The following is a 13284-nucleotide window of genomic DNA, read 5'->3' as shown; positions in this document are numbered from 1 at the left end:
GTTCCCCCATTTTCCTTTTTATGCCATTCCATTTCTGTGAAAGAGATTGATTTTTGGTCTCTGGTGGTGTTTGCTTTTCTTGAAACTAAAAAACTTGACGAAGATGTGCTTGCTCTTTCCCACCAAACGGAGGCGGAAAAGCCGCAGTGCGTTAGCACTCACTGTAGTTTTTCAGCTAGTTTTGAAGCGGGGAAGGAAAGGCTTACTGAACATGCCTTGCCTTAGCTGAGTTAATTGATCAATCACCACCGCTACTTTGACTCTAGAACCTCCTTGAGAATGCCACTTCCACTTTTCCCTCACTCCTCACTGATCTCTTTTTCTGCGTTCCTGATCTCGGATCCACCACGGATACTCTGTGGATACCCCATTTTTCCTTCTACTGCTATTGAAGTTGTTAACTGTACAACTGCAGGCCCCCCTCCCCCTTGAACCCACAGAGGCCCCTCTTGTGATTGAGGATATTCCCCATGTCCGCTTTCACAGGACTAAAAATGTTACAATTCACTAGTACTTTTTAAATTGTGGTCATGAAACCTTAGCTGCAGACTCTACCTCTCACCCCCCTTCCAATGTCCTGCATCCAACTACCAATGCCAGTACTTCCAACCCTTCCTCTCTTCTCTCTTTGAAGAGAAAGAAATCCCTATCTCCTGAGGAAGAAAATGCAAAGGGTTTTGTTTCCCTACTCTAGGCTGTAGCTAAGTCCAAAAACCCAGCTACTCTGTTGAAGTAAGTTGAAGCTGTTTTTGCAAGAGAGGGAAAATCAGTCGGAGATTGCGCCTCATAGCGCTATCAGTTTCCATCTTATTGCAGTTGAGGATGAGGCGATCCACGGAGGGTGGGAAGAGCAGACAAATCCGGACCTAGTAGCTGTATCTTGCCTCTTTTCATCTTTCTCTATATACCTATCTGTTTTCTTCTGTGTGCCTTCTGGTTTATGCTTAGCTACGTTCAATCTTGAATCTCGTTATCTACGCCGTCGCTTTGTTCCAAGGTATTATTTTGCTTCTTATTGATGCGCTTGTTTCCTTTGTTTTTTATGTACTTCTATGATGGCTGGATCTTTAGAAATCATTCATTGGAATGTGTTGGATCTTTAGAAATCATTCATTGGAATGTGTGTGGTCTCCATAGTAAATTGACAAAAATTGTTTGGTGTCTCACTGTAAACGTTTATTGCTTGATACATATTTTTTTTTTGTGAGACTAAAATAAGGGATCACCATTCCTTATTATTTGTTATAAACGTCTCATAGGAATAACACAATTGTCAAAAGACAAAAACCAAATCCTTATAAAATCCTTTCTCCTGCCCTGTGGTGGACAGGAATTGATTCCTCAACAGGTAACCCTTTCACAACTGAAGCTCTGCTGGTTAATATACCAAACTCAGGTTTTTATCATAATGATTTGAGCCATTGTTTCAAACCCTTGTCTTAATATGTGTCATTGAGAGTTTGTTTCTTATTTAAAGGAAAATGTCACTTACTCATAACTAACTACTGGATGATAGGAAATTCTGTTGAACCAGGCACATGGGGTCTCCAACTTGGGGTAACACAGGATAAATTGAAGGGATGGAACATCAAGGAAGTATAGAGCAACTTTAAAGATTTATAACGTTTACATTTTGACCCAACATCCATCTCACGGCCTTTAAGCATAGCGCTTTTATTTTTTGATGTATATAATATTTTACAAAACTTGTCTTTTTGTCTTAGGCCCAAAAATGAGGTGGTGGTTCTTTTGGCCATATTGGCCCACCAAAGTCCGATCAACAAATCGTCTGTTTGTTTGTAATCCTCAAAACATTGTTATTCCTCTTCTTCTTTAGTCTTAATTTTTTTTTTTCTTTCAAATAAGAGAAAAAAAAGTTTAACGTTGTTTCTATTTCATATTTGATTTAATTCTAAACTAAAATTTAGGTCTTTGGCATGATTTTCTCATCTAATTATGAAAAAAATGAAATCTATAACATCTCAAAGACTGAAATAGGAACAAAATAGGAATAAAATTTAATTGCTACCAGGGTTGCAGAAATAGTTAGTAAGTCCACGTATTTTTTCATATTTGACTAATTTTTTTTTTTGTTAAATATATATTTGAATGCTTAGTTGTTGATTTTTAATATTTTTTTTTTACGTGTAAAACATCAAAAACATCAGATACGAAAAAAAGACACATTTATTAAGAGATGTCAAATTAAACACGTGTTTTTCCGTATCTAGTAAATTTTGCCCCACCACTTCTCTCTCCAGCCCCAGTCGTCCTTCCATGTTCTCACGCCACATACCTCTCTCTCTCAAATTGATGAAGCCTTGCAAAAACAAAAAAAGGGAGAATTTTATTTTTTAAAAATTAGCGTTATCAAATGAATTTTTTATTCATGAAAAAATTTCAGTTATTGTAAATGATTGCGAAACAGCCTTATCAATGTTTTTAAAATCGAGAATCAGATTGGTGAATGATCCGAATTGGTCCTGACCCACTCCACCTGTATAAATCAATTTTTCTACTCAATGCCAGAAGTTTATGTTGGAAGTCCGATGATTTTTTTTTTTTTTTTTTTTTTTTTGTATCTTATTTCAAAGGCTACCTTATTCTTTCTTTTGAAGTGTTGTTGCATTGTGTGAAGACCATTATAAGAGTCACTTGGTGTGGTGAGAAGGTTTGTCGCATTCCATTTAGAAAACTACAGTTTGTGAAGGTTTTATTCTTAGTTGATTTCGAAAGCAATTGCAAAATTTCTAGCAAAACATACAACGAAAAATCAAGCCATGGTTACTAGTTTTGATTGGCAACATGAATTTTCATCCACATATATATTTGACGACACACACACATACACACACTCAAGTGATCATCAACTTGGATCACTTTTATCAGGTTTCAGGATCCAAGTACACAATTTTTGCTTGTGGTGAAGCTCTTTTGAATTGAAGCAACACTTTCAAAAAAGTCACTACTTCAATGCCGTTTTTTGCAGAACTGATATTCATTGTCTCAAGTACTGGAGAATTGGCAAGGATAAATTTAACGAGTACCAATTCAATTTCCATGCCAAAGAGTGTAGAAATATTAACAATCCGGAGTTTGTTGAATGTACACTCCAATTGATCCTCTGCTTCTAGCACATCCATGATGGTAACAATCCCATTGCCCCTTTTATGCCAAAACTGTAGGATAAAAAAAAGCCAATGAGAGCAAAGAACCATAGGAAGACAAATAACAATAGGATGATGCTACAAGTAAGTTACCAAGATTTCAAGCTCTTGCAAATTAGGGGAGCTATTAAGTAAACATATAGCAACTAAAATCTCTTTCATATCCTCCACGTTTAATGGGAAGGAAAGGCTCTTCAAATGATCATAAGTAGATGGAAGCCTAGTCCCCACATCACCAACAACCAAGTACTGTAATAGAATGCAAGCAGAAGTAAACATATAAGATTGCGGAGGTAGGATCAGGTTCACATATGAGATTGTTCTTGTACGCCCCTAATCTGAACATGTAAAATCCATTAAATAATGAGTGAGTCAATGGATTTTAAGTGTTCGAACCAGGCACGTACAACAGCAATCTCATGCGTGAACCTGATATAGATTCGTGCCAATTGTTGAGTAAATATGAAAAATCACAAGGTTCTATTACCTGCATAAACCAGCCTCCCATGACAAGCTTTTCAATACTGACTAGAGAGCCAAGAATGTTGCTAAAATTGCAGTTTCTCCGTTGGCCAAGAAGAGCCGCAGTTGTCACACTAAAGCTTGCATAAACTAAATGTCTTAAATCTTTAAGGCACATACCAATAAATCTTCCAGAGATTTGCAAGTACTTGAGTTTTGGATTGCTAAGTTCAATATAAGTAGGACCATCCATATCAATCAATGTCAACCTTTCTAGCTGACGACAGGCAGAAACCAAACATTTCAATGTTGCACTAGAGAGTGTAACTTTCTGAAAAACCAGACTTGTGAGACAACTAAAGCCTTCAATCCTCATAGGAGTTACAATTATACAACCAACTAGGGTCAGATGAATCAGTTTTCTAAATGAGAATAAACATGGAAGAACACTATGACGCACAGATTTAGAAATCTTAAGTTTAAATTCGGTCAAAGTTGAAGAATTTAATGAGAGGTAAAGAATCCAACTATCTATCTCTGAGCAGGTTTGCAACCATGAACTAGAGATTTTGAATGTTAGAATTGGATCTCTATGAAGTAGAAGAGCATGATTGATAATTTTCACAAGTTTATCATGACCAACTGAACCATTAGAAACTGGTATACATTCATCATTGAAGAAGAGATGTGGAACTGAAATCCATTTGTGTCTCCACTTAGTTGATAGGACACTGGTTCTCACCATATCCCTCGTCGGCAAACGTGAAAAGATGTTTTCTAGTATACTTTCTGGCAGATTATTCAACATGTCTAGAGTTGAACATGAATCCATTTCCATCCTGCAATGGTGAATAGAAAGTTGTTTTATGATATCAATTGAATCTGCAACATACCTTAAAAGAAAGAATTTTTTTTAAGTTCATCGGAAATGGTTTCTGTGGGGGAACATGGCCTTGTGCCCAGACTCATAGAGGTCGAAATGACCACCCTGCAGAATGAAATGTAAATTGACATCCCTATTGATACTTTCTCATGCATTTCTATTGATTCCACGACCATGCTTCCTCCACATGAAACACTTCCTCTTAATGTATATAGTACAAACAACAACAACAGCAAAAAACTAAGTGTTATCCCAACTTAATGAGATCGACTACATAGATCTAAACATATGAACAATGAAACATGACAAATGAAAGATGAAAAATGCAATATGAAAAGTGAGGTGAAAGATGAAAGTAAGAAAGTAAGAGGAAAGAAGAAATAGGCACAGCCTGGCAAGTTAGACGAATCTCAACTAAATGGGATCAGCTACATGGATCCTTGCATTTTAATAGGTTCTATCCGAGATCATACTTAAAGCGAAGCCTAAACAGCGCATGTCGTTCTTCACAACTTTCCCTTTATGTATTTAGTAGATATAAGATAAGAAGAGAATACCTAAAGTCCTATCTGTTGCTGATGATCGTGAAGCTTCTTCTTTGTCCACAAAACCGAACCGACAACAGTGAGAAACCAAATCTGATTTGCGATTTAGATTTTATAGCTCCTCTCTCCCCACTCACCCTATCAGCTTTCCCTTTACAATCTTAAAAGAAGTCCTTTACGTGTTGACTAAGGAAAGAAAAGTATTCCACTTGATCAGTTTATCTATAGACCCAATAGATGGATTAATTCTTTACCCATTTGGTTCGCCAATTGAAAAGGTCCATTCCCTCAGCTTTCCCTTTCAAGTCTTTGAAGAAGTCTACGTTTCTTCAATGCCCTTACCAAGAAAGGTTTGGGTTAGAACTTTGAACACACGGGATTCAAATTTTTGGGTAAGATTGTGAATTATTCTAGGAGCATATCTTTTGATTATGAGTACGTATCAAGGTATCTGGTTTCGACATATGATTGATAGATTGGTGAAACTGAAATTTTGTGTTTACGTTTAATTTAAAGTCTTTTACTCAGATGTTAGGTTTTTGTTTAATTGAAGTTGGACCAATGGTGAAATAAATCATTTAAAGAACTAGGGCCACGGAGGTTAAATGTCAATACATAGCAATAAGGTTTGCATTGAAGATGACAAAAATCGGAGAAGTGTTTCTTGTGGAGGGGGAGGGGAGAGTGACGCTTCTGTGTGTGCATGAAGGTGAATGGAGATATGAGGAAGCATCAATAGGGACGTTATTTCGCATTTCATGAGGGCGAGGTGGTCATTTTGTGCCTCCGTGTGTCTAGGCACAGGAGCCACACTTTCCCATAGAAACTATTTTCCCGTAAAAATTGGATAGAAAATTATCTTTGATCCATGTGACAAAATATGTTTACTTGAAAGTATTATTTGCATATCCATATAGGCGTCTATTTTTACCTTGAAAAAAATAATATAGGTGTATTAAACGTGAGCAATCATTCTCTGCCACATTGCATCGGTGCGGTAAGGATCTGGGTGCTGGGGCCTAGGAGCACCCGGGCACACACCCCGAGGTGCTCTCAGTTGTCTAGATCCTCGCCACACCAGTGTAGTTCCACAAAGGATTTTTATATACATTAAATGTCTATGTATATTTTGTTTTTTCTTCTTTTGTTGAATGTCTACATGGATAGTAAATGTCAACATACTTAATGGAAGAGTTTGAATGACAATTCTGCAGGTATGTTTAGAACTTAATATCTCCTTTTAATTGCCCATCTTACTCTCAAAAATTTTTCAATATAGTATTTAATGCAAAGGTAAAAAAAAGTTTTAAAAAAAATTGAAAGTTATTTTAATGCAGAATTTTGACACTTTTTTTTTATGTGGAATAACAATATTTTCTTTAATGAGAAAAAAAAAAGATGTTTCCCGATGAGGTCAAAAAATCAAGGTAACAATTTTTTTTAACACCATAAGGATGTCAATAATAATAATAAGGCTCAGCATGCCTCCCACATGCCACAGCCAACATATAATGTGTCTATCTCTCTCTCTTTACCCCTTTGAAAGGACCTCTTGCCCCTTCAATATGATGCCCCGTCATGGCTTCATTCCATCTTCCCATAATACTATTTTTATATAAGTGTAAAGTCTCTCTCTCTCACTCTGAATATTTATATTTAAACAACTTTAGTATGTTGATATTCATATTTAGTAAACAAAGTTTTCGAACTCGATTGCCCTTTTAAAAAACCTAGTGACTCACCTGGTAAACCTAGTTAGGGCCAGTCACATTTTTTAAATACAATAAATTAATTTGAAAATAAAAAAATAAGTGTTTAAATTTTTTAACTTCAATATTTTTTTATTTTTCATGGAATTTTTTAGGAAGAAATAACACTACCCTCTAATGTGTACTTGCGCCAAGAGGCAGTGAGTGTAAAAAGACCACGCTGCCCCGCACGCTCTCCATGGGCCACATCTGCTGGCATGTACCTGTGCTAGGAGGTAGCATTCTCTTGCCCTTTTTCTTCTAATACCAATGCCTAGCTATTGGCGAGTCAATGACTTGCCTTAGAAAAGATGACAATTCATCAACCGTCCAACTTAATTACATAGGAGAGAGAGAGAGAGAGAGAGAGAGAGAGAGAGAGAGAGAGAGAGAGAGAGAATTTATTTTCTAATGATGCTATTATTAGGCATTATTTATTATATGGTCTTATTGATTTATTTATTCTAGACTCACCTGGTTAATAGTGACTTGGGTGAAAATTTCGAGTCCTATCTGACTCGGATGATTCATGATCGAGCCTTGTTATTTTTCACCTTAGTCGAGTCTACATGACTCATGATCAAGTTTTCCAAAATTTTGATTTGCCTTACTTAAAACCTGGTTTTCTATCGATGTTGAATGCAAATATGGAACACCATCTAGTTGATTTTCTTGAACATTTTAAATAGTATTGCTAGCATAGTTAACTCGAGGCTAATGCAATAAAGCCAAGCTCCAAGAAGTTCGGAGTTCGATATCTCTTGTTTCATATCTAGTCTAGGATCCCCGCGTCCTTCACCACCCCATAAATCCTCACAATTAATTGGTTGCACTTTTCACCTTTTTTTTTTTCCTTGATATATGTGGTTTGGTATTTATTTCTTATGATAATGGATTTAAGAATCCGAATCTTAATTATTGCTCATTCCGATTGAAATCATCCGATCCTAATTCTAATTCCATTTTTTATTCATACTTTCTTTTAGGGTTTTGGCTGATTCCAACTGAATCATAATCAAAATCCATGGAGGTCGATTCCGATTGAATCAAAATCAGAATCAGAGGCTATGGAGTTTGATGCCATTGCTAAATCCGTTTATAAGTAGGTCAAAAGAGTATAGTAACCCATTTTCAGTTACCTTAAAAAAAAAACATTTAAAAAAAAAAAAAACAGGGGTAAACCTGTCCAACTGAGGATATAGTGATTATGAACCTTGCTCTAATATATAACCAGAAGAAAGATTGATTGTTTTAGTTAAATTAGTGGATCTAAGAAAAAAAGAAAGACATAATAGAACTCCTATATGCCCACACTCCTATATGTGTTTTGATGTTAACAAACAAACATGCATCCTTAACTTGATTTGATAAGTGTGATTAACATGAGCAGAAACACACTTGGATAGCTCAAGTCAAGAACTCAAGGAATAATTCATGGAGATACAACCTTGAAGCTTAAAGAAATGAAATTCCAAGTTGAAGACTTCAAGACTCAAGTTGAAGACATCAAGACTCAAGCTGAAGACTTCAAGACTCAAGATGAAGACCCTAGAATAGACCAGTACATCTTATATAATGTATACATTTTTTCTATGCAAGAATGACCTTAGGACATACCTTGAGCAAGTATAGAAGTCTATAGGAGGTATGGAACATACTAGTAAAAATATGTTATGTGAAAACCACAATGACCTAACTCAAGGGCATTTTGAGTAACCTAAAAATAGGTATCAGGAGATGGACCCTTCGTGAAAGTTGTAGGAAATCGAGTCACGATTCCAGCGCAGCTGATTTTAGGTCAATCCGATGTCAGAAAAAAAAAGTTATGGTCAAAATGTTAACAACTGGACAGTATGACAACATTCTGTCAAAACAAAGCCTGTCATGTTGGTGATCGATCGACTGGAAGCCTTGGTCGACCGGAACTATTCGAGACCATAGCCGATCAACCAGCGAAAAGTCCCGATTGACCTGTGACTCCTTGAAAGTACTCTAGTGGCTATATTTTTGCCCTAATAGCTCTTTTCTGTCGACTGGCTATCAATGGCGGTAGACTGGTGGATCTAGAATACGTCCATTAGAGCCTGATTTGCTGCCTAAAATACTCTCCTACGTTCACCTATAAAATACCTAAGTTGCTCTTAATTAAAAACTAATAATGTCTGCGCACTAAGAGCAATATAGTGAACATACAAGAGTCAAAAAGCTATTCTATCCTACTTGAGTTGTTCGGTCTTCCAAATATCAGAAAGAGCTCAAGTCTCAATCAAATCTTCTACATTCTTCTATGCAAGTCAAAGCTACAGAGAAGACTTCATAAAAATGTGCATCATTCATTTCTCATTTTCATCATTTGCACCACACCAAAGGTATTCCTCTTATTTCACTACTCTCTATTTTATTGTTTTTACAATTCTAGACTGTACTTAGGATTGTAAGGATTCTCTTATCTTAAAAAGAGTAAGATGCCTCTCTACCTGCAAAGGAGATTGTAAAGACGTCTCTCTGCATGTAAATGGGATTTGTAAGAATACTCTTATCCATAAAAGATTGTAAAATTTTCTTCCCTACCTACCGTACTAAAAGGGAGAATTAGTGGAATACCTTACAAGAGGATTATTGTAGGGAGTGGACTAGACTCGGATTGAGTCGAACCACTATAATTCTCGGTGTTGTGTGATTGTGATTGTTTTATTTTATTCTGCATTTCTTATTTACAACGACACTTGAGACAGTATCTGCAAAAGAATTAAAATTCCACTAGCATAACCTATTCACCCCCCACTCTAGGTTATTTCAAGAGAGAGAGAGAGAAAGAGAGGTGTTGGTTGTGGGGCTTGCCACGTAGAGGATTAATCATTCCTAATACATGTATACATTTAAAAAAATAGTCTCTTTTTGTATTAGATAGTTATGGAAGAGAGAGAGAGGGGTTGTGGGGCTTGCTACGTAAAGGATAGATCATTGCTAATGCGTCTATACACTAAAAAAAATAGTCTCTATTTTTGTATTACATGGTTATGGTTGAGAGAGAGAGACAGAGTTCTGGCCTGTGGGGCTTGCTAGAGGGATTATTCATTCCTAATGCATGTATACTTTTATTTTTGATAACAACTGGACTCAATTATAAAGCTCAAAGTTAATCGATGGCGAAAACCAATTTCTATCTTTTATGAGTAAAAAATAGAGTTTGAGAGCCTGTTATTTGGTCCTAGTTTTATCAGTATTTTAAAGTCGTAATTACTTTGTACGTAATTCCTGGTTAGCTTAGGAGTTATTTTATGTTCTTTCAGTCCCTTAGTGGTCAAATGAGTTATGGTTTGAGCTTTATTTTCTTTTATGATAAATTTATTTTCTTTTATGATAAATTAAAAATTCACGGATTTCTTGTGATCAATCTTCCTTGTCACAAGCACATGCTTTTTACAAATGATCACAAACTCAAGTTATTAAAAATTATCACCGAGATCTGTACTTCAATACCACGGAACATCTCTTTTTATTGAGAATATAATAAAGATTTATTTTTGAACACAAGAAATACTTCATTCCGAATCCGTAGTAGGCGAGAAAATCACCCGTTTGATCGAGTATGCTACTAATAGATCTCTACTTCTTATTATAATGTGTACTTCTGGAGGAGCAAGCATGCAAGAAGGGAGTTTGAGATTCTTCATATCTCTGATAAATATGTTTAGAAATAATACAAAAGAAGAAAATATATATTTCAAAGTGACTTATTCTTAGTATAACACAACAAATAAGTAAAATCAATAGTTAAAATTTTAACAATTAGTCTATAGTAGCAACAACTCTGGTTAAGGACCTTCCACAAAAATTCTTGAAATGGAGATATCTAAGCTTCAACATACTCCAAATATCTACCTATGATTGGCGTACAATACTCTTTAACTCCTCACGAATAAGGTGCTCAACCACCTGCCCAGTAACTAAACGAGACAAAATGAGATTATGGTGATTTGAGATTATTTGGGATAATTAGACGCTAAAGAAAGCCTTCCGTTATAGGATCAATGAGATGAGATATCGTTTGAGGCTTCTATATGTGGAAAGTTAAAAAATAGTTTATCATCACAGTCCAGGCAAAAATGCATGTAGTGCCCCACCCCCAAATTTACCCCATTTAATTATTCCCAGAGACAAAGACAGAAAGTGAGAGGAACGTGGAGTGGACCTACCTGTCCCCCACTCCACACCTTCCTCACTCAATTATTTATAAAAAAAATTCTAAAAAAAAAAATTATTTACAAAAAATCAAAAGAAATAAAGAATACAGAAAAATAAATTAAAAGAAAAGAAAGAGAGGCAGAGAGCAAGAGAGGGATGGGAAGAAGAGAATGGAGAATGCCCATAGTTGATGTTCAGGTAGCAGTACCCTAGTGTAATTGGAGCTTTCCATGATATACCTATTTTGCATGGATTTTCTGTAGTGTGTATGTATGCAATGATGGTTTTAAGCACAATTTTCAAGTATGAAAAGGGCACCAATCTGTCAAAGTCATTTCCTTATCTTAAAATCTACATAATTCCAAAATTTAAGCCTCATCCAACTGGTAGTCAGTAGCATGTATGACGAAACTAGATGCCTTGATACATTTACATCTTTAATCAAGAGAAATGTTCCTAGAATAAATAATTTATGATCTTACCTGAAAATAATGTTCTAACCCAAAACCTTCTTGGCAAGGGCATTGAAGAAACATATAGTCTATAGTACAATTACGGTAAAAAAAAAAAAAAGGTCATCTATGGGATTGATGACAAGGTGGGAGTGCCCATGGGCTTGTAGATTGTTGAATCATCACAATCCTTACTTCAGAATCGTAGCTGAGAGAAAAGAGACAACTTGAGTACTAGCGTAGATATTTTTTACTTCTTATTTTTTGGGTGGGGGTAGGGGTGAGAGGATTCATCACACAATCAATGTGGGGATGAATCTGCACACCACACCAATAGGCGTACTAAAAAAAGTATCATCCATATGGGACTCATAATTTTATAATATATAGGAAAGATAAAAAAAAATTAACACAATGGTATCGAGTCAATCTTTTTTTTTTTTTTTTTTCTTTCTTCTGTGTTGAAACACAACTTCCAACATACTCGGCTTGAGATTATAATGAGGTTTAATGTGGGAAAAGAATCTTTGAACCTTGGTATATACCAATATTGCTCAACTATCATGGTTTAAGAGGTTCTCTATTCAACTTGAGCGAAGGAGGGAAACTTGAACCTTTATTTTGTATCTCAACTCAAAAGTCACTAGAGGGGCCTTGGGGTACCTTGGTGGTGGCTCAGAGAACCCTTGGCCATGAATTTTTACAAAAGTTTCCTTCGGCCAATTGTACCAAAAAAAAAAAACTATTTCTTCTGGCTCATCGACCAACTTAATGAATAACATTTTCTTAAGGTTGGGTTACATTGATCCAGTAACTAACCATGACTGCCTATAATTCATTTCTATCTTTTTCTATGAAAGATAATAAAGACCGTAGCACTACATTCTCCAAATTAACACAATTATTATAACTAGAGGAAAGAAATTTCTGTTTAAAGGGGAATTGAAAGGTAGGATGTCCTTTTTGCAAGATAAATAAAATATAAATGAATCTCGCTTACCCTCCAATAGTGGGTTGCGATAATCTTTATAAATGTTTGTATTTCAAATTCTTATTACAATCGTATCTGTTACAATGAGATAAACCCAAGTAGTAACAACAGCTAGATTAGAATAAATGTTGAGCAAAATCAAATTTGAACTTGAAATTTAGAACTATTACAGATATCCCATGCACACAAGTCCTACCGTGCAAAGACTCTCTCCCATGCAATCCTGTAGATCAAGACACCTCAACCCATACACAACTTGCACCCAATGTATGTAGTTGAGTCTTAGTCAAACTCTAACAGATTGTAAACAAATGTAGATGAGTCTTTGATGAGTCCTAGTGGCTGTAAACACTTACACGTGATTGAACGTGATTGATATATACAATACAAAACCCTATCAAATATGATAAGGGAAAACACAAAGAGAACATCTCCTACTGGTGTACTATTCTATCTTAGTATCAGATGCCAAAGACTAACATCAACTCTCTCTCATGGCTCCTTTGGACTCCACAACAACCACCGCGACCTCTCCTCCTCCATCTACACCTGTTTCTCCCACCAACATCGTCCATCTTCTCCCCATTAAGCTGAACCAAACCAACTATCTCCTATGGAAATCTCAATTCCTTCCCCTCCTCAATGCCCACAATCTACTTGGGTATGTTAATGGAACGTTCCCATGCCCCGCCGCCCATCTCCCTGCTATTCCACCCCCCCACCAGCCATCAATCCGGAGTTCTCCCTATGGAGTCGACAGGACCAACTTATTCTTAGTTGGATTATTTATTCTCTTACTGCACAATCCATGACTCATATTGTTGGCCTATTGACCTCTCATGCTGCCT

General features: G+C 36.1%; 1 protein-coding gene across 2 annotated transcripts; it reads right to left on the bottom strand.

The window, feature by feature from the left end:
* Positions 1-2761: 2761 nt before the first annotated feature.
* On the bottom strand, positions 2762-5177 carry LOC122080691 (F-box/FBD/LRR-repeat protein At1g13570-like). Of its 2 annotated transcripts, XM_042647511.1 has the most exons (4): positions 5070-5177; positions 3655-4468; positions 3261-3416; positions 2762-3179 (listed from the first exon to the last, which is right to left on the bottom strand). In XM_042647511.1, exons 2-4 carry the CDS (start codon positions 4465-4467, stop codon positions 2886-2888), a joined length of 1263 nt encoding a protein of 420 aa, XP_042503445.1. In that variant the 5' UTR covers position 4468; positions 5070-5177; the 3' UTR covers positions 2762-2885. The 2 variants fall into 2 exon arrangements, with proteins under 2 accessions (XP_042503445.1, XP_042503444.1); XM_042647510.1 differs by having other exon boundaries at positions 3655-5135.
* Positions 5178-13284: the final 8107 nt, after the last annotated feature.

The sequence above is a fragment of the Macadamia integrifolia genome, chromosome 6 (genome assembly GCF_013358625.1).
Source record: "Macadamia integrifolia cultivar HAES 741 chromosome 6, SCU_Mint_v3, whole genome shotgun sequence".
Lineage (NCBI taxonomy): Eukaryota > Viridiplantae > Streptophyta > Magnoliopsida > Proteales > Proteaceae > Macadamia > Macadamia integrifolia.
Note: the sequence above shows the minus strand (reverse complement) of the source record. Positions and strands in the feature narration are given on the sequence as shown.